We start from the raw sequence: 26,435 nt of genomic DNA, 5'->3' as shown, positions 1-26,435 counted from the left end.
ACTTTATTGTCAGAAAAAAATATACTGTATTATTGCCTATTTAGATATAAAAATTATTCAACCTTATTTTAAATAACAGAAAATATGTAAATTTTGTTAATTTCTTTGTATTTTTTTTTGTAGTTATAAAATCTACATATTACCCGTTAATTTAGTACAAAAGTGTAAATATAAACTGTAGTTCCAAGTTGACAGAATATTACAGATTTTATAGGACTAGTTAAGTTAAAATATATTTTTTTCGCATTTTTGAATGTTATCCTTACAAAATAACAAATGTCCGTTCATGGTTCTGAACCATTGACGGCCAATAGCCAGATAGAGGAAAATGAAAGATCTTGTAGGTTGTAAGGAGACTAAATTGACTAAATTTCAAATTTCAACCAATTACAGATCCAGTTTATGGATGGAAAAAATTATAATATAAAAATTTTGCCGCTTAAATAAACTAATCAATTATTGGATAGCCTTTGACAAGAAGAAAAATGATTGATTCCTTTTAGCGAAAAAATTTAAATCATAGCTCTAATTTCCTAAACGCAGGCCATGGCTGTTTGTAAAGACACGCCACTTTAGGGCTCTAAAATACAAGTAAAATATGTTTTTTACGTTGCTACCATGGAAATCAACATCCCTGAAAAAAAGGTCTGAAAAGAATCCGTAGGTATTAATGATCCTCATTTGTTCTAAGCAGAATATGTCGACTCGATTCAGGGACAATTATTATGATAAAAAAGGCTTAAGTAGCTGACAAATGGAACTTTAATCCGGACACTAAGGCAATATAATGTCTATATGTCAGCTAAGATCGTATAAATGGCCAGTCCGACCATTTACATGTTATGTATTAATTATAATCATAGGAATAACTTTGAATTATAAAAAATCCATTGATATAACGTCATAAAATCTAAAGTTTCTCTTCCAGTTGCCCATCTAAAACTGTTTGTCTGTCTATCTATAAGACTAAACTTCAAGAGGTGATTGATGTGTTTTCCTATCCCTCCCCCAATGAATAACCTTATTATGTAAACAAAAATGTAAAATTGATCACTACATATTCCATATGGCTAAAATAGCAATCAAACAAACTATATAAAGAACTAGAGTTGGCTCGATATAATTATCTCCCTATTGGCTAGTTTTCTATATGCATATCTATTTCTCAATAAATCTATTTTCCTCACCCGGCATGACTATCTAAAAGAAAGTAAATATTTAATAATCTAAATGATTTTAAAAAGATTTTTTAAATTATATTTTTTTCTTTACATTACCATCACCAAAGGGTTAATGATGATGATTACAATTTTAGTTTAATATTTAAACACACAAAGTGTCGCCACAATCGAATTCTTTAAAACAGAGTTTTCTTAAATTTATTATATTATAAATTTAAATTTTCTTTTTTATGATTAGAAATTAAATACATTGATATAAGGTAAATAGCAACATGAAATTAAAAAAAAGAATTTATTTTTAATAAAGTAAAATAATGGGTCTTATCGTTCTGGGCAATGAGAGTTTATTATGGATTATTGGAGCACTATGAGTTTTAAACAAATATTCCTTGGAAAACTTGAGCTCGTTTATAGACATTTATTTCCTATATAGATCTGACATGGATCTTGAAGCAATTAAGCAGGCCGTTTTGTACATGTTAAAAATTGGAAGATTTCATTAAATAAAAGTTATCGCAAATATACTTAGTAAATAAAACTAGCTAAATATACGTGTAAATTTGTACCTTCTACTATTGCAGATATTATAGAGAATACACTTTGGTTTAATTATCCAGGAATATTTGGATATCAGCCAGAAAAATGGGCAATTATTATTCAAGATAAATTTGTAGAGTAGCTACATTCTCTAGTATTATCCTTTTTTAAAAATTTATACACAAAACAACAAAAAAACAAAAACACTAATAGTTGATAGTTAGGCAACACCTAACAAACAACTAAATTTTTTATTGCACAACCTTTAACTGGCAGCCCTAACAAATTAAATGGATGTGTTTGTGGGCTTTCTAATCTTCCTAAACTTAGTTTTCATATCACGCATCACACCATTTTTTATGTTTCTCGGTAATTAGAGAAAAATGATTAAAATAGCTAATATTTTTTTAATTAACCAAATTGTATTGTAAATTCTATAGAAAGAAGCACAAAAGGTTATTTTTATTCATTTTAAATCAAGAGTACTTGATATGGGGGGAAACATTTAAATAATCAGGAAAGAAAACAGTTTGGATAAGCATGAAAAACCTACAGACAGAGTAGATTCGCCACAAAAAAACTTATTTTTGTTTTAGCTCTTTTTGATTTCTTTTGTTGATTATCATATTTCTAAATGACAAAGTATTCTTTTAGTAACCAACATAATTACAATAAATGTAGGAGGTTTCCCTTAATGTCCAAGGTCTATTGAATATTTCAGTTCAAGGCCCCTCCTGGATAGACCCCTTGCAAGGGGTTAGGCAACGGCGTAGAAAAAAACGCTTTGATTTTCGGATACTAATGGTAAAACAGGGAAAACAAAGCCCCATTGGAAAATTGGAATTTCTTCGTTGTTACGTGAGATAGACAGCTTATTTTTTTGCAAAGATTCTGCTGATTAATGAATCCGTCAGTCAGTCTGTATTGTTCTAAGGGTCATTAGATTTATATCTACATGGCTGTTATTCTTACTTTAATATTTATGCGATTCGCTACTTATGGATGGTTGCATCCTTGTTTGTGTATAATTTAGATACATTTTATAAGCGGATTAAATTTTTATTATAGTATTTCCTGTTAGAAAAAAGCTAGTGAAATTAAAGGCAAAAAATACCCACAAAAAAAAACTTTGATCACATATTATTCAATATGTAGTGGGACAAAGTGACTCAAAAATCAGCCATGTGACGTCATAAAAATGAGGGAGATGAGAGGAGAAGTGGAAGAGAAAAACCCTAAAAAAGAGATGGATAATCCCTCATTTTTATGACGTCACATGGCTGATTTTTGAGTCACTTCAATATTAATAGGGGCCCACGATTAAATTCCAGTTTCACCACTCTTGAAAGTGGAATGGTACATTTCAAAACTCGTATCGGCATTGATGATATCATCACCAAGAGAGGCAAAATTGGAATGGTAGATTACATAAATCATATCGGCGTTGATGATATCATCACCAAGAGAGGGGAAAGTGAAATGGTAGATTACAAAAATCATATCGGCGTTGATGATATCATCACCAAGAGAGGGGAAAGTGGAATTGTAGATTACATTTTTTAGAGGGTCAAAACCGTAATCATAGATTATATTTTTGCTTCTATAAAAAATGGATTCAACTCCCTAACTAATAAAGGAAAAAAATAAATTTAGGTTGTGTAGCTTATTTGTTGAGAAATAAAAAAAATGTCAATTATTACTAATATGTGTATAATTTCTAACCAATATCATAGTCGGATTGTCCGAACAATATGTTACTTTTGGTCAACTACACTTTCTTACAGTGGACATTTTCTTAATACAGTGAAAAAGTGAATATGATATATAAAACAAAATTATTAAAAAAAATCTATTTCTAATATATTTATTATTAAAATATTATGTGAATAAAACAATACGGCAGCATAGAAGAGAGAATCCACACAAATTTAAATAAATTTACAATTCATCTTTTCCAACTTTTCTTTGTGTTTTTCTTTCTATTTTTCTTCATGTTTGCATATCTTGGTTTAGTGCATATTTATATTATCTACATTAAGATTGTCATCACATCTGCAAATTGGCAAAATCGCAATTGTATTTCTAGTTTGCACAAATATACAATAGCATATCAATCACATCAGTTGTTTGGTAAAACGCAATCTGAGCTTTACAAAGTGTCTAAAAAAATCAGCCATGTGACGTCATAAATATGAGGAATTATCCACCTCTTTTTGGGGGTTTTTCTTTCCAACTTCTCATCCAATCACTATTTTTATGACGTCACATTGCTTATTTTTAGACATTTTGTAAAGCTTCTATTTCAAGCTCAGATTGCTTTTTATCAAACAACTGATGGGATTGATATGCTATTGTATATTTGTGAAGTAATTTGCAGTTCTGATTTTTTGTTAAAGTGATACATATAGCAAAAGTGATATCACACTTTTATATACAGAGAAAAGTTTATTGGTATCGCAGCTACTCTATTACAAGGCAGGGGAATCCTTAATTGTAAGGGAATTTTTGTCGCAAATTTAGGTTGCTTAAATAATCATCAGATATTGGCCCATACGTTTCTCTATGGTCTAGGGGGTAAAGGAGGGGACATTTTATTAGGGTATGCAAGAATCTCTCACAATATCCACGTTGCAAAAATTGGCGCGGCGGTGAAAAGTACCAAATGTGGGAAAAGCATAAAAAAGATAGAATGAAGAAGCATCTATGACTGGTGTTATAAAAAGGAAAAAAATATATTAATATTTTTGAAAACACTGGTCCTTGTACCTGATTAAATGCATAAATTAATAATTAACATTTCAAAGTTTGCTGAGGAATAAAATATTAAAGAATCTCTTTTATTGCTAGTAAATGATCCTTAAAATCTAAAACAGAATGAAGCATATAGTTATATCTCGCATCGTATTATAAACAGCCGTATCGCGGATATAAAATGGTCAATTATAGGATAAAAACCAATTTTTGTAGCCCCCCGAGATGCCGAAGGGCTAAAAATAACTAATTTTAATGTTATGATTATACATTTTTATATTCGTAGAAAACTCCATATAATACGATGCTGAATTTTTTCGTATGGCTTAGAACCGGTTCTAATATTACTCAGTTTCGAAGCGATGCGGGAATACACTTTCTTAAGAACAAAGTTACTCTATGAGTGTTTGCGTCTGTCGCACTGTTCTTCTGCATTATTTATTCCTTTCCCATATTTCACCATTTCTGCTCTTCTCCTTCTCTTCCAAGCATAAGCGTCCGGTTTTGCCAATGTGGTGCTTGAATCTAATCAGAAATATGTAATCACCCCCCTTATAAAATCGAGGGGGGTTTAATACAGACAACAAGAGGGGTGTATATAAAAAATCTTAATTATAGTCAATTAGGCGTCCTTGGTTTTTGTAAATTAACAAACGAAGGGTGCAATTTTCTTTATCACACATTAAATTTAAGAAATTAAGGGGCATGCTTTTTTAACTTGACACACTCCTTAGCAGAGTGGTTCAGACCCTTGTCAAGAGGTGTTATTCTATACCTATATGAGCAATTACTTTTTCTGTTTTTTACCTTATGAATTATTTTCGACAGATTTTTTATAAAACGGCTTGCTTTATTGCATCAAGATCCATGACAGATCTATATAGAAAATAAACGTCTATATATGAGCTCGAGTCTTCCAATAGTAGTGTGTTTAATACTCATAGTGCTCCAAAAATCCATAAAAAAAACTCTCATTGACCAGAACTATAAGACCCATTATTTTACTCTATAAAGAATAAATTATTTTTTTAAATTTCATGTTGCTATTTGAATTATACTAAAGTAATAAATTTCTATTCATAAAATAGAAAATTTAAATTTATAAAATAGTAAATCAAAGAAAACTTAGTTTTAAAATAATTTGATACTAGCGCTGCGTCTGTAATGTGTTCAGATATTAAACTCAAATTTAACATTTAACTAAATATTTTAACCCTTTGAGGACGATAATTTGAAACAAAAAAATTCTAGGATCCTAAAATATTTTAAAGAAAGAGAGACAAAATTATAAATACGGTTTTAAATAAAAATAATTAAATTTAAAAAAAGATGGAAGGAAAGGGAAGTAAGAGAGAGGGACATATAATCACAAAAAAAAATTTGAAAAAACGAAACTAAAGTCGTAGTATCTTTTTAAAAAATCTTTTAAGTGTAGTAACTTTTTTTGTAGTTGGGTTGATATTCAGTGGTTGGACAATGGAAGAAAAAGATTAATATTCAGAGATAGGCCAATGGAAGAAAAAGATTAAGATTCAATCTAGCCAATAGCGAGATAATTTTAGAACGCCGCCTCTAGTCCTATCATAAGTACGACACACAGAACTTAAAGGGTTGCGACTAAGAAAAAATTAATATAAATTTTTATTCTAATAAAATTTTATTTCTTCAACATAGAACAACTATAAATATCAATTATGAATATGTATACAATAATAAAAAAAATCATTAAAACAATGAAATTTAATTAAATAACTATCAAAAATGATAAATTATTCTTCTGCTTTAATGAAATTACTAACAACCACATACTTTTTAGTTATTGGATATTTTTAAGGTAAAGAACAAATATAAATGCATATAAATGAACTCTAGGGTATCTAATTTTCATTAGGTACCTACGAAAAAAACTGTTATAAAAAAAGAAAATTCAAATTTTCAGATCTAAAATAAAATCTTTAGTTCTAAAAATTGAAAACTAAAAATATTGAAAAGGATTTAATGAAAATTTTTGTCTTTTTATCTTGTAAAATAGGTTTAAAAAGAGTAATAATTAATTTTTTTACCTTAAAAACATTTTAAAATGCTATTAAATAAACATATAACAATTATAAAATGATAACATTTAATAGAATTTCTAATAAAATTTTAAAAATCACCTACTGTGCAGAAAAGTAATAAATAAAGAATTTTTATATAAATAATTATAGCGTGCAGTAAAATATAGTTTAAGCTCTTATTATTAAAATTTAATAGACACTCCATAATAAAACATTTCAATACTTGTCATTTTTATTTTGGTGTATAAAAAGGGAATTAGCTTTTTATTACATTTATGTGCAAAAGAATAAATATTCAAAAAAAAAATTTGTTGTTGAAAGTTTTGAAGTAGCATACTATTGGCACTAAAAATTTATTATTTTCAAATTAAGACAAATAGAATTTTAGATAGCTGAATGTTTATAATAGTCGTTGCCAAAATGTAATAAATAATAATTAATGACATTTTTTTAAAACTTGTTTTGGTTTTTGCTTAAAAAAATAAGTAGGTGTGGATTCTGTTAGTTAACCGGCGATTTAAAAAAGACAATTATATTATCATATTAGTCGTTTAAAATGCGAATGTTATAAAAAAATGAAAAAATGTACTCAAAAAATTATTGACACAATTATTGACAATTTGGCATTTTAAAGCAATTTTAAAAATGTTTAGTCTTATGAAATTAAGCTAAAACATAATATTTCATCTTTTTAAAAACATGTATAAAATTTACACATACAGAAAAAAATGAATTTACACAATTTTAGAATTGTTACAAACACACAAGGATGTAGACATCCATAGAAGCTCAGCAAGCAATATACTAGGAGAGATATACAATAATGCTATTAGGAGATTTAATATGATATTATTAATTATTATGTAGAAAAAGGGCAGTGAAGGGGAAGAGGAGAAAAGTGCCAGAAAGGGAATGATTTTTGTTAATTTGAAATTTAAAATTACCTTAAGCTTAAAATGAATTTGGCTTAGATTTAAATTTATTTTGTATATACAATCTATTTAAATTGAATTTAGTTTTTTTAGAGATAATTTGGCGAGGTATATAAGTGCAGAGATAGGATTTTTACAAAGTTTTTTTTACACTTTGATTGGAATTATCATTAGTAAAATATCCAAATTTTTTGAGCAAATCAAAAAGTAATTGTTAGTCTCTAATTAATTTTCTTTTAATTCTATGCTGTTTAGGTTTGATAGTTTCAATGTTTTACACATTTTTTTCTTTTTGATTTGCTCAAGAAATAAAGGATAGGCGGCTTCTTGAGAGAAAAATGAAATTTAAAGAAGTGAACTTTCTCGTTGTTGGCTGAAGGGTATTGGCATATCGTGGGGTAGGTCAGGGACGCCAGGACAATCATTATCTAGGTCCAGTCGAGAGTTTTTCTTATGGGCTTCCTCTGAAATGAAAATGTTGACATTATTCAGGGGTACTAAGATAGGTCAATACAATATAACAAGCTGTGCACAATAAATTCGAATATTGTGTGAAGATCAGATTGTGCAAGTAAAGCTGCTATTTTTTATTTGATTTGATTATTTTCTTTAACATTGAATAATCAACTCGTAATTGTAATATACATGTAATATCCATAAAATTTAGAAAATAAATATATTGAAATAACAGACAATACGAACAATAACAATTGTAGGGTAACAAAACCTTTAATATCAAAGTAAACCATTATCATCTATAAATACATATATCACAAAAATTATATTTAATATGACACAACTACAATTTAAAAATTGGTCATAGAAATGCTTGGCATTGTATCTAATTATTATAGGAATCATTATTCTAGAATCAAATTAATAGAATATCTATATTACCTGCTATACGTCGACTTTGTTCTTTAACTTGCTTAGCAATTATCTGTTGATCAAATTTACATTTAAAGACTGAAAAAATTTAGTCTTTTTACATATTAACATATTAACTGCATTCAAAACAAATTTAAACAAAGAATACGAGAAGGATAAAAACCAGCCATGGACCAGTTATGCTGCTAATGTTGTAGAATAGTCAATTGTGTTCTCTATGTAGGAAAATCTAAAAAAAGACCTCTATCTTTCATAACAACTTTGAAATTTTTATTTTTGTGGACCTACTCGGATGGACCAACCATGGTTTAAGTTTGCACTACTAAAAACAGAAGAGAAGAAAGGGCTGTTTTATAATTTGAGTACAGTTATTCAATAGTGATTGATTGTGCTATTGTAATAACTTCAGGTTTCTTCCTTTCTTTTAGCTTCAAAAATAAGAAAATTACAGTCGTTTGAAATTTTTTAAGTCAAAAAGGACCTAAAAAGAAAGGTTGTTAAATAAAAGGGTGAAGGAAGCAAAAATTGACTTTGACTTACTTAAGGTCGGAAAATCATTATTAAACAAGGGACTTGCACAAAAAAATTAGCCCTCTAGTTCTAATAGGAACTGAGATAGTAGGGGGAGGGGCGTTGCAAGGGGCCCGACTGTTAAGGGTTAAAATTAAAAGAAATATTTTCTTTTTTCTTGAAATCAGACATTTTGCAAATTGCTTAATTTAATTAATGAACAGTTGTCTAATTGAACAATTTTCATGAAATATTGTAACAATTTATTTTCATTACTAGTAAGATTTTAAAATAGTTTATACTTTTTGTACAATTTACTATCGTCAGATATAAATTAAAGTTAAATTTTCTTAAAATCAGACAAAACCAATTGAAGTTTTTGAAATTCGATTGGAACATCAATTTTAATTTATTTACTCAAAAAATACCTTTTGCACTTGTTTTTAGTTTATAAATAGAAAACTTTAAGTTTATTGTAACTAAAACAAAATTGAGAAATAAAATTGAATTTGAATTTCAAAGAAAATTTGAGGGATTAAAGGTATTACACATATATTCTAATATATAAAACATATTGTATAAATAAAAGAACTGAAGATTATTGTCAAAGAAACAATAGCTTTTGTAAGCTCTTAGCCATAAAAATTGTTCAAAAAGAATAAAAAGACAATAAATAATCGCTCTTGTAGCAGGGCTTTCTCTCAAAACAGAACAAAACCAAGACTAAAAAATCAACTCCTGGCCTGATAAATAACATATCATATGTAAGTACATGTTATTGATACCAAAATAGTCGGTTTATAATATACTAGAGGTTGTGCTCCTAGAATCTAGGGGAGCGTGGGGTTGGTCAGATAAAAAGCCAAAAACCAGCATAAAAATAATAAAGATTTCCTGAAAATTAAAACCCTTTCGACCAGTATCTTTTGAGATATTTAGCTTCAGACAACAAAACCTTACTACTTAATATTATAGGATATATGATATAGCTTTTAAATTTCATATAAAAAATCGATGCGATGTCCTCTTATTCCTGAAAATTTTACTTACATACAAGAAGAAGAAACAGAATGTTTTTCTATCTTGAAACAATCATTCTCTATTTCAATATTATTAGCTTTTTAAAAGAAAAAAACAATAAATGAAACTTTTATAAACAAAAATGATAAAAGTATCTATATAAATTATTTCAACCAACTTTTTTGAAATTTTGTAATACATATTTTATATGGGCAAGGAAAACTCAAAAGTCTTTTAGGAATAATCTCCGCAAAGTTGGCAAACCTCGAAGTATCCAGTGCTTTATTGTTTGGTCGGTTCATATATTCTACAAATACAACTATTTTATGACAACATGATTTTAATCCTTGCTTTGGGTCTTTACTCGTACCCCTGCAGGGAAATCTAGCCCTTTATTGGACCTAAAATTTTCCTAATTTTTAATTTACCAATCTTATACAAGAATGAGCATTACAAGAAAAAACTAGATAGTGCAGGTATTAATTCTTAAATATAAATTTCCTCATTGAGATTAATAGCAGATTGTGACGGACCACCGGCAGTTGACGGCGCCTGAGCGCCCAGCATCCTTCGAATGCTCTCAACTTTCTCCATCTTCCGCCGCCGTTCCGCACCGCCATCAAAGCCGCTGCTGGCACTTTCTGCAGCTTCCTTTTCGGGTACATACCGTTCTGGTATTTCTATTTTGTCAGGTGCTCCGAACAGTTTGTCTATTGACGTTGAATCTACTTTCCTAAAGAACAAAAAAAAAATATAGTAAGTGAGATAAACCAACACCACTGCTACAGATGATACGCATTCAAAAATTGCAAAGATAATCAAGTGTAAAAATTGACTTAACAAGACAGCCTTTTATTGTATAAGAACTTACAAGAAAGTAAACCGTGTATAAAGGTCGTATTCCACTGAAATATGACAAGATGCAACAAAGTGGGATATTCAAGTTTTTGCAAAGAAAACTTACTTTTCAGTTGGCTGTGAAGCTTTTTGATAGGAAGGGCAGGTATCAACAGGGTTGGGATAATTTGTAGGTTTCCTGAGAAAAGAACAGTAAACTTTGATAAATCAAAAAAGTCTATGTTAAAATCTAAAACTCAATTTCATAAAGAAGTAAGGTTTTTTAGATTGGTCGTTAAGATATCGTCAAATATTAAACTGATTATGTACTCCGTTTATGGAATCTAAAATATAATACATACATAAAAGGAAATCATAAACTTCGATGTTATTTAAAAGACAATACATTTTTGGTGACATTTTGTAGTACTGTCGAAAAAATATACGTTCAGAGCGTGGCTACCTAACAGTATACGTTATTTTTAGGCCTCTGAGAATAACTGTTGTGATCTTAAGATTCTCGTACAAGACCTTTACCTTCCGTAAAATATAAAATCAAGAAAAAACACATTCTTCTTACCTTAATCCTAAAGTTTGAAAGTGAGGGTTTACGGCTGGCATTACATTCGTTGGCTCATTCTACAACAATAAATTAACATGTAGAAAGAATTGTCTGATCATTATAAAATTTTACCACGTAATTTTTGTATCAATTTTCAACAAGTTTAAAGAAATCTTCTTTGCATTTAATATAAAAAAATCCTTACAAAATTGCTTTACTTTTCTTTTTACAACTTAAAATATTAAGTTGAGTGTATTTTCGACAGTGTAAGGTAATTTCACAAATATATGTCAGCATCTTTCTTTCATATTTTCTTTATCTAAAAAAATATTGTTTGCCTTTGGACTAAATCGGCCTTGTTTTTAAGCCACTAGAAAATTGTCTGTACCTTGTCTTTACGTCTGGGTGCTTTTTGAATAAAATCAGGTACTTTCTTCTTACCGGTGCCCGCCATATCTTTAGCGGCGGCGGAATCTACACAAGGAAAATTAATAATAAAGAACAAAGATAAAATACATAAAATTATGTTGGTATTTTTTTGTGATAAAGTGATTTAGAGCTGTTAAGTGATTAGTTGACATAAAAAAACATTCAAATTGTTTTTTAATTTGAATATATTTTACCTTTACCAAAAAGTCTGTGATAGGCTGACATCTTTCCTTCTTGACGATTCAAACTCGAGGACCTAAATTAAGATAAAATAAGAAATAAGCCAAAATTCGAACCTATTACCTCCACGACGACGTTTTGAGCAACGTTTATGGGTTAGGATGTCTAAGCTTTAAGAAGTTAAAATCTTTAGCCTTTCTAATTGATTAATTAAACAAGTAAAAATCCGCTATTATCTACATATAATCTCATAAAAAATAAGATATAGGTATTTTGATACCTGGATTGTGTAGGAACTCCAGTACTGCTGCCAGGCCGGGGAGCTAACGGTTCACTAGAACCACTAAAATATTTCATATCTTTTATTATTCATATTTAAGTTCATATTAAACACTTTCCTTAAATCAAACTGCTTTAAATTAATTAGTTTTTGACTGTTTTGTATCGCTCTTAATATCGTTGGGTACTCTCTTTAAATAACTAGCTAGGTTATTTTAATAAGCATTACTTTCAATCTCCATAAGTGGTAATTTTGTTTATCCTCATTTGAGATGTACTTTCATCAATTTGTCATCTATTGTCTAATTTGTGCTACTAAACCCCTTTTAAAGAAATAAAATTAACCTTCATCTAAAATCTATTTTCTTATGTTAAAATTTAGGATAAAAAAATTTACTTTAATTTATGATCAGTATAAAACCTTACCTCTGGTATCTGGGTAGAGAATTTGATCTTGGCTGGTTTGTTTGATCATTTCCTGGCTTAAACATGCTACTTGTCATTTCATCTATCAAAGCTATCATTTCTTCTTCAGACTAAAAGAAAAATTGTTTATTAATTCACGTACATGGGATTTGGTTACCAAAGAAGATAAAGTATAGAATTGAAGACCTCAAATATTTCTTGGAAAATTGAAGAGCGCTTCTTGCGCAATAAAAAACTTATCAACAACTTGAACTGTACAACAGTCCAGTTGGGACAAAACTGAAATAATACTTTTTATATCAAAATGCTAATATCATTATTTTTGTCCAAATATTTCTTAGTAATTATTTTACTAAATTTACGTTTATATTCAGATTTGTACATGGTTTTGCACATAATATAAAGTTTCGACAAAAATATCCGAATTACAATCCTTTTGGCTGAAATGCAATTTTACTAAAAAGCTAGAATTACTTTTGGGTCTTTCAAAAGTTCCAAATTCCAGGCAGAATTTTTTACCTGGATTATATTCTATACTTTATCTTCTTTGTGGTTTACATTCAAACATGGTAAAATATCCAATCAGTGAGATTTTTTCTGTTAAGAGCTAGCTAACCCCTGTACAAGTTACGTTCTCTGATTAGGTAAACTTCACATAGGTCCCAGGATGGATTTCGGCTGTTTTTATATAATTAAAGTTTGTCATTTTTTTCATTTCAACACCTGCCCCCTTATAATAAGATCCCCCAAATTCTAGAGCAGCTCACACCCAAATTTTTGTTTACAATCTTTGCCTGTAGGTCCTAAATGTACAACACCTTTTTGTGGCTAAGAAATTTTTCCTTCTCTAACTATTAATGGAGTGCAATTACCTTAACGCTATTAAACTTTTACAAATAGTCAGTCCTTCAATTCCTCTACAATACGTTTTAAAGCTGCGTGTTTGCAGAAAAAAATATTTTTTTCTTGACTGACATTGTTTACCTGGTTTGACTGGTTTGAGGCTTGACTGCTCGGCCGTTCTTGGTTAATTATATAGTGATATTGCTGATTTTCTGGATCAAAACTAAATAAAAATTTAAAAATTCATTGAAAAAAAGCTGCAATGTTTATACAAATGTATTGTGATAAAAGCAGTTTATTTTTATTTTCAGTACAATTGTACAATCTTTGTAAGATTATTCATTAGGATTGCAATTGTTTATGTGCTAATTTACAGGTTGGGGCAAATAAGACCGGACAAACTTTAAACGGCCATAGCGCCAAAAATACTTGACCAATCAGGATGTTTGACCAAACTATAAAAAGCTTAGGTAATGACCTATCAAAAAAAATCTTTGGACGCAGATGGACGTGTAAAAAAAAAAAAAAAAACATAAAAAACATTTATTCAGTGACAGATTACGCCCCGTCTTACGAAGCAGTACATACAATAGTACACCAAGCTACTGCTTAGTACCAGGTGTACTTTACAATTTTTCATAATATTTATAAATTTAAATTGCATGACTAACACTAGATGTTATGTGTGGCACTGATTAGGCTTCCCTAAAAGTAGGAATATGCGTATCCGAGATGTTTGCATTGCCTTTTTTAGGTTGGCATTAGGTTAATAAGAAAAATAAGAAATAATAATGTCAAAATAAGTGTAGGTAAAATTAAATGGACAGGGGAAAAAGAGAAGGAAAGAAGGGTTACAACAAATTTTAAGGCTAGTTTTTCTTAAATTTTAAAACCATTTCTGTAATTAATGATGCAAGGTTTTTAATAAATCCAGGCAAATCAATATATTTTAAGTACATTCATTACATTCTTCAATATTACATATAGATTTAAAAAGTTCATCTTTAAGATTTAATGCAAATGTTTTTTTAGGAATATTCTCATTTAAAAGATCTTTTTCATGACAAAAATTATTCCATAGTCTTTGGAATGAAAATAATGGAAACCTTTCAATTTTTTTAAATTTGGCTATTGGAATATAAAACTCACTAGAATTTCTTAGTTGTCTCTGATTTCTTAGATTATTTCTAATCCATACACCATCAAAAGAATTTGGTAGCCTCCAGCGAATAAAATCATAAAAAAATAGTAGTTTTGTATAAATAGATAGCTCCTTAATAGGCAAAACATTAATTTTTTTAAACAAAGGTGGCGTATGGCTGTTATAAGCGGATTTGTGTATAATTCTAATAGCTTTTTTTGTAGAACTACTAAAGGCTTAATAGATGATTCTAAGCCACAGCTCCATGCTGGCAAGCAATACAATAAATGGCTATTTATAAAAGAGTGGAATAGTGTTACTAAGGATTTTTCACATAATATATGCTTAACTCTATTGATTAAAAACAGACTTCTAGATATTTTTTTCCTTAAATATTCAATATGGTATTTAAAGTTAAGTTGAGAATCAATAAACACACCCAAAAATTTAATTGCAGGAATTTCACTCTGTTGGTTGATATAACCCAAATATCTAATTTTATCTGTATCATTCTCATTTTCATTATTAAAATCTAATTTAATTTTAATTTGTTCCCAAGTTATGGAATCCTCCCTTTTATTAAAGATCATAAATTTAGTTTTAGTTGGATTAAGAGACATTTCATTGCAACGAAACCAATCACAGATATTTTTAAGTTCAATGTTGAGTATTTCAATTATCTCATTCAAATCTTTTCCTGATATCAAAAAATTACTGTCATCTGCAAAGAGTAGTGTCATTAAGCTAGTACAATTTTTAATATCATTGATATAAACTAGAAACAAAATTGGACCCAAAATACTTCCCTGTGGGACACCCTTGCTGATTCCTAATAAATCACTTTTTTCGCCATTTGTATAAACAAACTGATTTCTATTACTTAAATAGTTTTTAAACCATTCTAATTCTAATCCATGTATACCAATTTTTTTAAGTTTTTTTAATAAAATTGTATGCGAAATTGTATCAAAACATTTAGCAAGATCACAGAATACCCCTATAGTAATTAAATTTTCATTTTTTGCTTGTCCTAGATAATTCAAAAGGTGAATCATAGGATGTAGTGTAGATTTTTTTGCTTGAAATCCATATTGATGTTCATAGATAATTTGATTAAATTCAAGATATCTTGTGAGTTGTTCAGATACAATTTTTTCTAACAATTTTGAAAAAATAGGTAGCAAACTTATTGGACGATAATTGCCAGGGTTACATTTATCCATTTTAGAGCTGTTACTATATTTAAAAATTGGCAAAACTTTAGCAATTTTTAATTGTGAAGGAATTTGACCTGTTTTAATAGATTGGTTAATAATGTGAACAAGAGGTACGGCAATACTATTTATAATTTGTTTTAATAAACAATTTGATAATCCAAACATGTCAGAGCTCTTTTTATTTTCCATTTTTTTCACTAAATTAAAAAGAACATGAATATTTATTTCTCTTAGCTTAAATACACTGTCTGTATCAGGAATAAAGTCGCACGGATTAAGTGGGGAAGGGTTAATTTGGCTGGCAATTTCATCAGCTGGCCGCGCATATGTTCAACAAGGCAGATTCCAAATGCGCCGGTGGTTTAATCTGGATTCTCGACTAGGGCCCATTATATCTGACCTCAGCCCATCTGTAGGTGAGGTAGAGTTAGCAAATTGCTGGGGATACTGTTAGATACATAAGTAAGACACTAGAAAAGACTAGAGCTCTATCTGAAATGGCTTGGCCGTAGTACTCCAGCAAAGTGAAACGGGGCAGATTTTGAGATGTAAAAAAAGTGAATATTTCTCGGTTCTTGACTTTAAGGACCCATATTGAACTTTTAGACTATGGGTTGCGCTGGCAACCCTAGCTGAAACTTCATTCCATTTCTAAAAAGGTAAAGAACGTCGTTCTAGCTCAACTGTGGTCCAAATAAGAGCCTACGTGTCTAAGGGTAGCTTAAAAGTTGGGCGAATTTGGATCCTGCGGTTACTCACGTTCCTAAGGAAATTTGGCCTCCCAGCAGCCCGATCTTAATTCAATGGACTTTTGGGCCTAGGGCTACTTTAAAGCATGCACCAATAGATGTGTTCATACCACAAAGACCTCCTCATTGCCACTATCAAAGAGAACTATGCTAGCTTGGACAGGTACATTTTGACCTGGAGCTGCCGGCGGTTGAGGAGGCGGGTAGAGGCGGTAATTAAGGCTTGCGGCGATTATATTTAATAATCTAATAGTCATAAACCTATTTTAAATGCCAGTTTTTAAAATTCAATAAAATCTTTAAAATTGACGATTTTATGTTCATTTGTTTAGAAGTTAGAATTTGTCCGGTCTTATTTGCCCCACCCTTTACTTTTCAGTAAACTTAGATAATTTTTACAACCACTTCAGCTAGCATACGATCGATTCGGTCAACTTACCAGTTAGCTCCAGACAGGACATTGTACATAGTGGGAGGTGCCAGGGAGCCGGGAGGCGCGCCACAACTTGTTACTGTTGATGCAACGCTGCCATCGGTTTGATCACCTTCTTTCCTGAAAATATTTGGTCCAATTTTCCAGATCCAATTTTCATTTTTGTAGAATCTGCATTTGAGAAATGTTGAGTACTTTTCAATGAGTAGAAGTATGCAAAAAAGGGTTATAGAGGGGTTCATACAATACTCTGGAAAAATAAATTGGGGTGAATTCACCCACCTGAGACAGTTAGGGGGAGTGTTAAGGTAAATATTTCAAAACCCCTTAAAATATAACATTAGCCATCCATTTAATTAAGTAAGATTTTACGGTTTTAATTTGTGTCTATCTGCGTGCCTGACGATCATAAAAAAAACTCTCTTGATTCTAATCTATATTACACCCTCCTAAACACTCCACTTGATTTTGTTGGGAGAGGGTTCTCAACGTTTTCACCTGGTAAAACCCTGTGCACACCATTTGACTGAATAATTGTAAGATCTTAAAAATTGTTGACTTTCTTTACAGTCAAGCTTTTTATAAGAATAACATTGATCAATAAACTTTGTGAAGTATCTACGCTACCAGAAATATTGTATAGCCAATAAGCGGAGGCAGATAAAGAAGTCGCCGATTATACTAAGTATTCCCCCCAAACGACAGCTGAAAATCACATATAGGTTTCGTGATTTTTTTCGAATTAATTTCGTTATTGGTATAAGCTGCTACGCTACTAAACAAGGTTGATAACATCTAAGGACAGAGGAAAGGTTAAAAAAAATATTCTCTTATTTTTCCTAGAATATTGAATAGATATTTTCAGAATTTTTTTTTTACTAGGAAAAGGAAAAAGTTTATATAATGTAAAATTTAGGAAGGGAATGGGCATTGGAGTATAAAGTTCACCGGTGGCCAAAGTTTTATAAACATGCCCCCTCGTTAGTTGACACATTTATGAATTATGAAAGGTTATTTAAAAAACTGATTTTTCACACTTTAAGACAAATAAATTTAATTTTTTTAAAGGGTGATTTTTTTCTTAATATTGGAGATGTTAAAAATGTATTATCCATTGTCTTATCCCTTAGCATTACTTGTAAATATAACAGGACAAAGCTTTTGTGATTATAAGGTAGCTTTGCTACTTGATACATATTCAAAGAGAGACATACAGACAGCAAGATTATGATATATTTATCTATTAATTATATCAATAATAAGAGTTGCTTTGTTGTATGATAAAGACAAAGTTAAATACATGTGGAGACAACTTACCATTACTTAAGCATAGCTATGATTATAGAGAAGCTTTGTTTTTTATACAGAAATAAATACAGACTACGACAAAAAAAAAGCATAAATTTGGCTATCTGCATTACATCTAATTGTAGCAGTGTCTTATATTTTTAGAAATCATATGTTTACACAAAATAAACAATATTAACTAAATAGCAAAAACCATTAACTATTTTAAGAAGATTAAAAGTAAAGTCAGTTTCAATAAGAAATATTATGAACCACTACTTTATTAAAAATCATATTTGTTTTTAATTTAAGATTTGGTAAGATTTCGATGTGAATTTTCATCAAGGCTGGCTTTAGCATTATAAGCAACATGACCTTTAAACATACATACATCCTACTACATTAAACAATAATTATACAGATGTAATTAGAACAATATTATATTATATGTAAGACATGGCCTTTTATATTTAAAGCCATATATTCGGTATAAACCTTTAATATCACTCAGAACAATTTTATGACTAAAAAAGAAAGATACCGATTTGTATATTCTATATGTTGAGTAATATAATTTAGTTTACTGTTTCAAGAAAATGAACACTTATGCACTTGTCCCCAATATTTTCTTATTTAATTTGCATACATATCATTTCTGCTTTTTTGCACTAGGAAGTTGTTCTAATTTTTGAAGCTAAGCTTCTGTAGGTTTGTTAGTTACTGTCTGTTTAATTTATTTAGAAATGACAATAATGTCTCTAGGGTCAAATGCACTTTTTAAATATAAATGTATTACATACCTTAAAAGACTTTAAAAAGACAAAAAATAAGATCCCTTATAATCCCAAATTATTGGGTCATATATTACATAGAAATTATTAGCATTTCCATGATTGTTATTGGTTTTTAGCCTTGAGACACCTTAACTTCAAGATAATAGTCTAAAAACTAATAAAATTTCTTTACTTGGATAACATAGTCTTAGAAAAATAATGTTGAAATTGAGCAAAAATTAGTTGTAATTTTACATACTGACATGCCCCTTCCAATACTACTCAGATCGAATTTAATCTTAAAGAATAATAAATATAATTATAATAAATCCACCATACACCTCTAATTTTGAAAAAAAAACTCTTTATGGAACAAATTATGGACATGTTTTGAAACTGCTAGTTTGTACAACTCAATTAATGAATAAAACTTTGGGAACAAATATCATTCTCAGTCCTTGTCCCATCCCTCCTTGAATAATATGTTTCAGACTAGGGGGACATCAAGTTAGACCAATCTTGAACAGAATTTAGAGGGGTGTCGTTAAACAACGCCAATAGCCAAAGTAGCAATTGAGAATAGCTCTAATAACACACTAATACAAAAAGGTACTGATATAAAACAGTTTTGTATAAAGATAAAGATTCCAATAACTACAGAACTAATAAATTTCTCCTTTTTTGAAAGTCCACGGGATAGTTGTTCTATTCTATTTTTAGATTTAAGTCCTAAAATTGTTTTAGGCTATATTCTTCCCAAACATACCCAGAAAGGCACAAATTAGTAAGACTTTGCATTTTTCTATTAAGAACTCTCTAATGAGCCTAAAATCCTAATGTACATTTTTGTACATGATAACGTAGTTCAGTTATTTTATCATTCCCTCTAACATTCCTCTAACCTATGTAGTTTAAATATGTTGTTGTACAGGAACACCTTAATCGGACTACACTATTAAAAATAATTTTTTTATTTAGTATCAATTGATACTCTGGAGAGTATTGGACCCGTAAGAACGCTACAACTATATAATTAATATATAGCACTATGTAATACTATATAACACAATAATTATTACTATACAGAACCCATACATTTTTTTAGTATCGATTGATACGCTCTAGGGTACTATAGAATAAGCTGTAGAAAAGTTTATAAAAATAGTAATATTTTATACGTTGTAGGGTATCGGAAAATACGCTGTAGAAATGTTTCTTGATTTAGTACTATTGTGGTAATACGACACCCATACGGACAGGCCGAATACAGAGTTGCTTCGCTGTGACTTATGATAACAAACCCCCCGCACTAATCCTATTATATCACTATCCATCTCATGACCGCTGTTAACCCCGCACCCGGCGGTCAAACTAAGCCTGCCTAAATGTGGGGAGGGGACTTGAACATGCAACTATCACGAGTCCATCATGCACTTATATAATCGGGAGGCACTGCCTCCCCTTTTACCACCGCTGCCCCCACAGCCTGTCTACCGTCGGGCGCTAAGCCCTAGCGCCCCACACCCCCTTCAAACCTAACTATTGTCATATTTTTGTTGTATATATATAGTAAACATAACTTGTAAATATTATTCAGTTTAAATATATAATTCTGTATGATTGAATCCTGCTTGTTTGTTTGGTAGAATACTTAAAGGCTAGGGCCCGTTGAATCCGAACTCGTTACCCTGTGGGCCGAGTACGCTCGGCTTACCAGAACTTGGTGTCAGCGTGTTTCAATCGAGCCTTACAGAAACTAGCCTATTCTACCTCTGATTGGACCCTTTGGCAAGTAAGGGGACAATCAGCCGCCAACTGACCCGTGAGACGGCCTTTTTAGGTCGAATTTCCATCATTTTGAACGCAATATGTGGGCCTCTGGCCTACGGCAAGCAGATTTAGCCTGCTAAAAGCGCCAGTTAAGACGCTTTTTCCGTGTCGTGTAGGAGTAGCGCTAGGTGCGCAGCCACGGCAACCGGATAATTTAGCTCAGACGGCTACAAAACTGAGTCTAAATTGGCAAGTGTAGCTGGGACAAGCCCCAGGACACCCAGGCCAAACCTACGAGACAGACAGCTGTGTGCTGGTCTCCCTAAGAAGGCAATGTGTGGCTGCGAAGCTTCAGCACACAAGTAAGCCCTACCACTGCAACGGATAGCAGATTTTGAGCCACAGGCACGGCAGGACGGGACATTCCCTGCCGCTGCCTCCCAGGATTCGAACCCGAGGCGCTGCAGGACGGGCCATTCCCTGCCGCCATTTGTCGGGATTCGAACCAGCGGCGCTGTAGGACGGGTCATTCCCTACCGCCGTCACCCCTCTGAACCTTGCAGGACGGACATTCCCTGCTGCCAGTGCTTCCAGAATCACACCTAGAGCTCCTAGTGATAACAACACATCATTGTGTATAAAAAGTCAACCAAGTGATAAAAATAAATATAAAATTGTTGACCAAGTGATAATTAATAAGCTCTAGTGATTCGAAGCTACAGTCTAAGCCACCATGGTAAGCGATACCACCATAGCTGCGGTGCGGCCACCACCAAAGTTTCTGCCAACCCCAGCCGAACGAGAGGCCCCCTTGTCTCAAGGGCAGGACCTCCACTTCCCCTGCCATATCAGGGTGAGGTTTCCTACTCCTGACCCTGCCCAGCATGTACAGGTTGATGCCATGGTTGATTCTGGCAACCGTGTACCAGGGTCTGCTGTAATTTCTGAGCACCTCATGCACGCGATGGGCGTGCAACGCATGTTGATTCCGGACAACACCCAGATCCTGACTGCTAATGAGGAAGGCCAGCCCCTCCAGGTAATTGGAAAATTAAAAGAGTTATATATGGCAGTTTCACACACTCTTATACTCCATCTATACCACGTGACTGTGGTCCGAAATCTCTCCCACCCTCTGAACTTAGGAGGGTATTTTCTCAAGGAGTTCGGAACTAGGCTCTGTTTCGACATGCAACCACCTTGCTTGTGGGCGCGTGGGGAGTTTATCCCACTCCGTGGCGTCCCCATTGACCGGGAGACAGCCGAGAGAGAGCTAAGCTATGAGGGGCCTCTGCCAGGCCCCCTGCCTGAGCAGCCGCGTGTGGTTGAGAAAGGCACACACTGGGTGGACGCTGAGCTCAACGCACACAAGGGAGCTAACCTGCTAGCCATGGGGTTGCCCCCAGTGCCCAAGGTGCCAAGGGAGAGCCTGCCAACAACGTTTCCTGAGATTGCCAGCCCTCCAGAACCAATCTTCTCCTCCGACATTTTTATCAACGGCCAGCCGTGTCCACCTGGCCCCCTCTACCTGGGACCTCCAGCCAGTCCACCAGCCAAGCCCGAGTCCAGACCCGTCAAGTCGCGGTCTGATGAACCCGGAGCCACACTCAACTCTCAGGCCCCAGCCTCTCCCGGCGCCGTGCCCGTCAAGTCGCGGCCGGACGCCCACGGAGCCAAAGCTGGACCCAGCATTCTGGCCTCTCCCAGCGCCGAGCCCGTCAAATCGTGGCCGGACGCCCCCGGAGCCAAGCCTGGCTCCGACACGTCAGCCTCTCCAGAAGCCGAGCCCGTCAAGTCGCGGCCGGTGGGTCCCGGAGCCAAGGCTGACCCCTCACCAGCCACGTATAGGCTGAGCGCTGTCACTCCAACTGACGGTCAACTACCCCAGCTCCGCACAGCCAAGCGAGTGGTCCTGCCTGGCCGCGGGGTTATGGCAGTCCCTGTTGAGCTAGTAGGCCATCGCACCAAGGATGCCATTCAACTAGCTGCCCCAGAACAGAGGTTTGGGGAGGACCTTGTTATTCCAGAGGGCCTGTATGCCCACAGGCCTGGCTCTGCCACTGTGTTTAGAGTACTGGTGGTAAATGAGGGGGAGGTGCCCCTCTTGCTGGATGCTGGCCTCCCAGTGGCAGGGGAGCTGGTCAAACCTGACATTCTGGAGGTCTCTGATACACCTCCCCCGCGTCTCCACTCGATCCAAGAACCTGCTGAGCCTATAGACATGCAAGAGTTGTGGGAGGCCTTGGAGATGGAAGACAATGAGTTCCTACGCAAGGACCCCTTGCTCAAGAAGGAGGTCTGGACTACGTTGTCAGAGTACAGGGACGTCTTCTCCAATTCTACCCCCGGCTGCACAGATGTGGTTGAATTGCAGCTGCGCCTCAAGCCAGGGACCCAGCCGATCCGCCAGAGATTTAGGGATCTGAACCCGCGGCAAGAGGCTGAACTGGAGAAACAACTGGACACTTGGCTGCAGGAAGGAGTCATAGAGCCGTCGGACTCCGCCTGGAGCAGCCCCCTGGTGCCCATCAAGAAGAAGGACGGGAGCACCCGCTGGGCCGTCGACTACAGGGCCCTCAACAAGTGTCTGGAGCTGGACAGCTACCCCCTGCCTAGGATCCAGCAATTGGTGGAACGAGCTGGCGGGCACCGTGTCTACAGTGCTCTAGACGCGGTGGCCGCATACTACACCATCCGTGTGTCTGAGGATAGCCGGCCCTGCACCGCCTTCACCACCCCCAGGGGCTTGTACCAATGGAAAAGGATGCCCTTTGGCCTAGCTACGGCACCGTCTGTCTATTCCAGGTTTATTGCAGGGGTCCTAAACCCACTAGGCACAGCCAACCTCCAGTCATACCTTGACGACGTCCTGACCTTCCACCAGGATACCTGGGCCCACCTGGCCAGGCTCCGAGAGGTCTTGGAAGCCCACCGCAGGGGAGGGATCCGCCTCAAGCCAGCCAAGACCAAGTTGTTCCGGTCCAAGGTGGATTATCTGGGTCACACCCTCAGCCGAGAGGGGATAGCCATGCAAGAGGACTATATTGACCGCATCTTGGACTGGCCAGCCCCTAGCACCCCCAAGGATTTGCTGGCGTTGCTGGGCTTCTTTGGATACTACCGCCTGTTCATCCCAGAGTATGCAGACCTCACCTACGAGATGAATCGGCAGAAGACGGCCAAGGCCCTAACCTGGACGCCTGAGATGGAAGCCCAGCTGCTGCAACTCAAGGACAAGTTCCGACAGGCCCCCATCCGAGCGCCGCCCAGGTTTGATTTACCAGCAGTGTTCCAGCTCACCACAGATTTCAGCAGCCGCGCCATCTCTGCCATACTGAGTCAATGCCAGGAGGGCAAGGAGAGGCTGATTGCCGCCGTGGGGCGCAAGACAACCGACCCTGAGACGCGCTACCCGTCCTGGAAGGGAGAGATGGCCGCCATTATCTATGGGATCCGAAAATTCCACGGCATCTTGTCCTACCGCAGCTTCCAGATCAACACTGATTCCTCTGCCCTGCTACAGATGAAATCACTGAACACATCCACAGGGATGGTGGCCCGCTGGCAGGAGGAGCTAGCGGCCTTAGACTTTACCGTCTGCCACAGGCCTGGCACCCAGAATACCAACGCCGACGCCCTCAGCCGCCGGGAAGATGCCAACATGCCAACGGCTAGCGCCGAAGAATTAGCAGAGCAGGCTGAGTATATCCACAACCTGGCCCAGCTAGGGGAGCCCGCAGCTAGCCGGCCTCCTGCCGCCCGACTGGATTCAGCTAGAGTATTGGAAGCCCAGACACAGGACCCCCTCCTGCTCCGTGTCCGCCAATGGGTGGCTGATGGCAAGGCCCCAACCAAGGCTGAGCTGCGTGGCAAGGAACGAGACGAGCAGCAGTACGCCAGCCGCTTCTCAGCCCTGGGGCTTGACGAGCATGGCTGCCTCACCACCACTGACCAGACTCTGACAGGAGAGAGGACAAGATACCTGCTGCCTTCGGCCCTCCAGCAGGATGCGTTCTTTCTAGCCCATGGAACCCCCATGGCTGGGCACTTTGGGATGGACGCAACTATCGCCCGCGTTGCCATGCACTTCTGGTGGCCCAACCTGGCCCGTGACGTCCGCCTGATGGTACAAACCTGCCCTGAGTGTGTCCAGAAAGTTACCAAGGAGAGGCTGAAGCAGGGGATCCACGTGCCCTCCCGCCAGGGGTATCCACAGCAAGTCCTATTCATCGACCTGGTGGGGCCACTGCCAGAGACCCCAGCTGGGAACCGCTACATCCTCACCTGCCAAGATGGATTTAGCCGGTTTGTCAGCCTCTACGCCATCCCCAACAAGCGCACCCTCACGGTGGCTGAAGCCCTGTTGCACCGCCACCTGGCCACGTTCGGATGCCCCCTGAAGATCCATTCCGACAATGGAATGGAATTTACCGGCCAGGTATTCCAGGAACTGGCCTCCCGGCTCGAGATTGGCCTGACACATCCACCACCCTACAATCCGCAGTCCAACCGAGTGGAGAGGTTTCATAGGACGCTCAACACAGGCATGCGCCTGTTCCTAGACAGAGACGATAACAACTGGGAGCCCCACCTGCCTGCCATCGCCTTTGCCTACAACACCAAGGCCTGTAGATCCACTGGTGTGACCCCGTTCCTGGCCTTCTTTGGGAGAGAGGCCAAACTTCCGGTGGACATGGTGCTACGGCTGCCAGAGACCGAATATGCTTCAGTTCCAGCCAACGTCCAAGCTCTGTTGCAGCGCTACTATGCAGTTTATGATGCCATCCAGCAGAAGGAGGAGGGAGCCATCAGGAGGAGCGCGGCAGCTTACGAAGGCACGGCCAAGTATGAGGTTGGAGACTTGGTCTGGTACCTGGCCCCTCGCCTGGTGCCAGGAAAGGCAGCCAAGATTACCAAGAGATGGACTGGCCCCTGGAAAGTAGTGAGGAAAGCTACAGAAGTCCATTATGTCATCAAACCTGCCTCTCCAGTAGCCAGGATCTCAGAAGTTACCGCGCATGTAGGCCGACTGCGCAAATACACTGGAGATGTGACTGCCCACCAGATCCCAGAAGACATCCAAGTTGACGTGGACGGCGACGAGGATGCCACCGAGCTGCCAGTTGGAGCGGCGGCGCCCGCAGCTAGCAACCCAGGAGAGTTCCCAGTGCACCAGCCAGCCGCAGCCGCCCCACAGCCTAGCGGCCAAGATCGTGACCCAGTGGAGGAAAACCTGCAGGAGCAACCCAACGAACCACCGCCGCCCGCTCAAGAGCCACTCAGAGATGCCATCTGGAACCCTGACGCAGACATGGAGAACCTGCCAGCCAGCAGCGGACCTGTAGAAGAAGAGCCAGCCACTGCGATGGAAGAAGCCGCCCCAGAAGAAGAAGAAGAAGCCATGTGCCCCCTGCTGATGACAGCCATCCCCATCCGGGTAGGAGCTAGGAGACCAAGCAACCTGAATCAAGCAGGCGCCCCCATGGAATTCTATGCGCCCTTTGCCATCACCATTCCACCCTTAGGAACCACCAGAATCTGCCTAGGCCTCCGTGTCCAGTTACCAGCCGAGACAGAACTGATCCTGCAGACGAGGCAAAATTTCCAGCGGCGAGGCCTGGCCGTGGCCAACC

The 26,435-nt window shown here is 36.0% G+C and overlaps 1 protein-coding gene across 1 annotated transcript in view; it reads right to left on the bottom strand.

Moving 5' to 3' along the window:
* Positions 1 to 6,611: 6,611 nt before the first annotated feature.
* LOC145318887 (uncharacterized) overlaps positions 6,612 to 26,435 on the bottom strand; it is a 36,540-nt gene continuing 16,716 nt past the window's right edge. The window contains exons 14-24 of the mRNA XM_080160557.1: positions 16,979 to 17,092; positions 13,574 to 13,655; positions 12,590 to 12,699; positions 12,165 to 12,227; positions 11,899 to 11,960; positions 11,664 to 11,749; positions 11,294 to 11,352; positions 10,841 to 10,912; positions 10,380 to 10,609; positions 8,356 to 8,400; positions 6,612 to 7,922 (exon numbers count right to left, since the gene is read on the bottom strand). Of these exons, the coding sequence (XP_080016683.1) occupies positions 7,804 to 7,922; positions 8,356 to 8,400; positions 10,380 to 10,609; positions 10,841 to 10,912; positions 11,294 to 11,352; positions 11,664 to 11,749; positions 11,899 to 11,960; positions 12,165 to 12,227; positions 12,590 to 12,699; positions 13,574 to 13,655; positions 16,979 to 17,092 (1,042 nt within the window). The 3' untranslated portion in view covers positions 6,612 to 7,803. The remainder of the gene's footprint in view (positions 7,923 to 8,355; positions 8,401 to 10,379; positions 10,610 to 10,840; positions 10,913 to 11,293; positions 11,353 to 11,663; positions 11,750 to 11,898; positions 11,961 to 12,164; positions 12,228 to 12,589; positions 12,700 to 13,573; positions 13,656 to 16,978; positions 17,093 to 26,435) is intronic.

The sequence above is a fragment of the Acartia tonsa genome, chromosome 5 (genome assembly GCF_053477335.1).
Source record: "Acartia tonsa isolate MP-2025a chromosome 5, ASM5347733v1, whole genome shotgun sequence".
Classification (NCBI taxonomy): domain Eukaryota; kingdom Metazoa; phylum Arthropoda; class Copepoda; order Calanoida; family Acartiidae; genus Acartia; species Acartia tonsa.
Note: the sequence above shows the minus strand (reverse complement) of the source record. Positions and strands in the feature narration are given on the sequence as shown.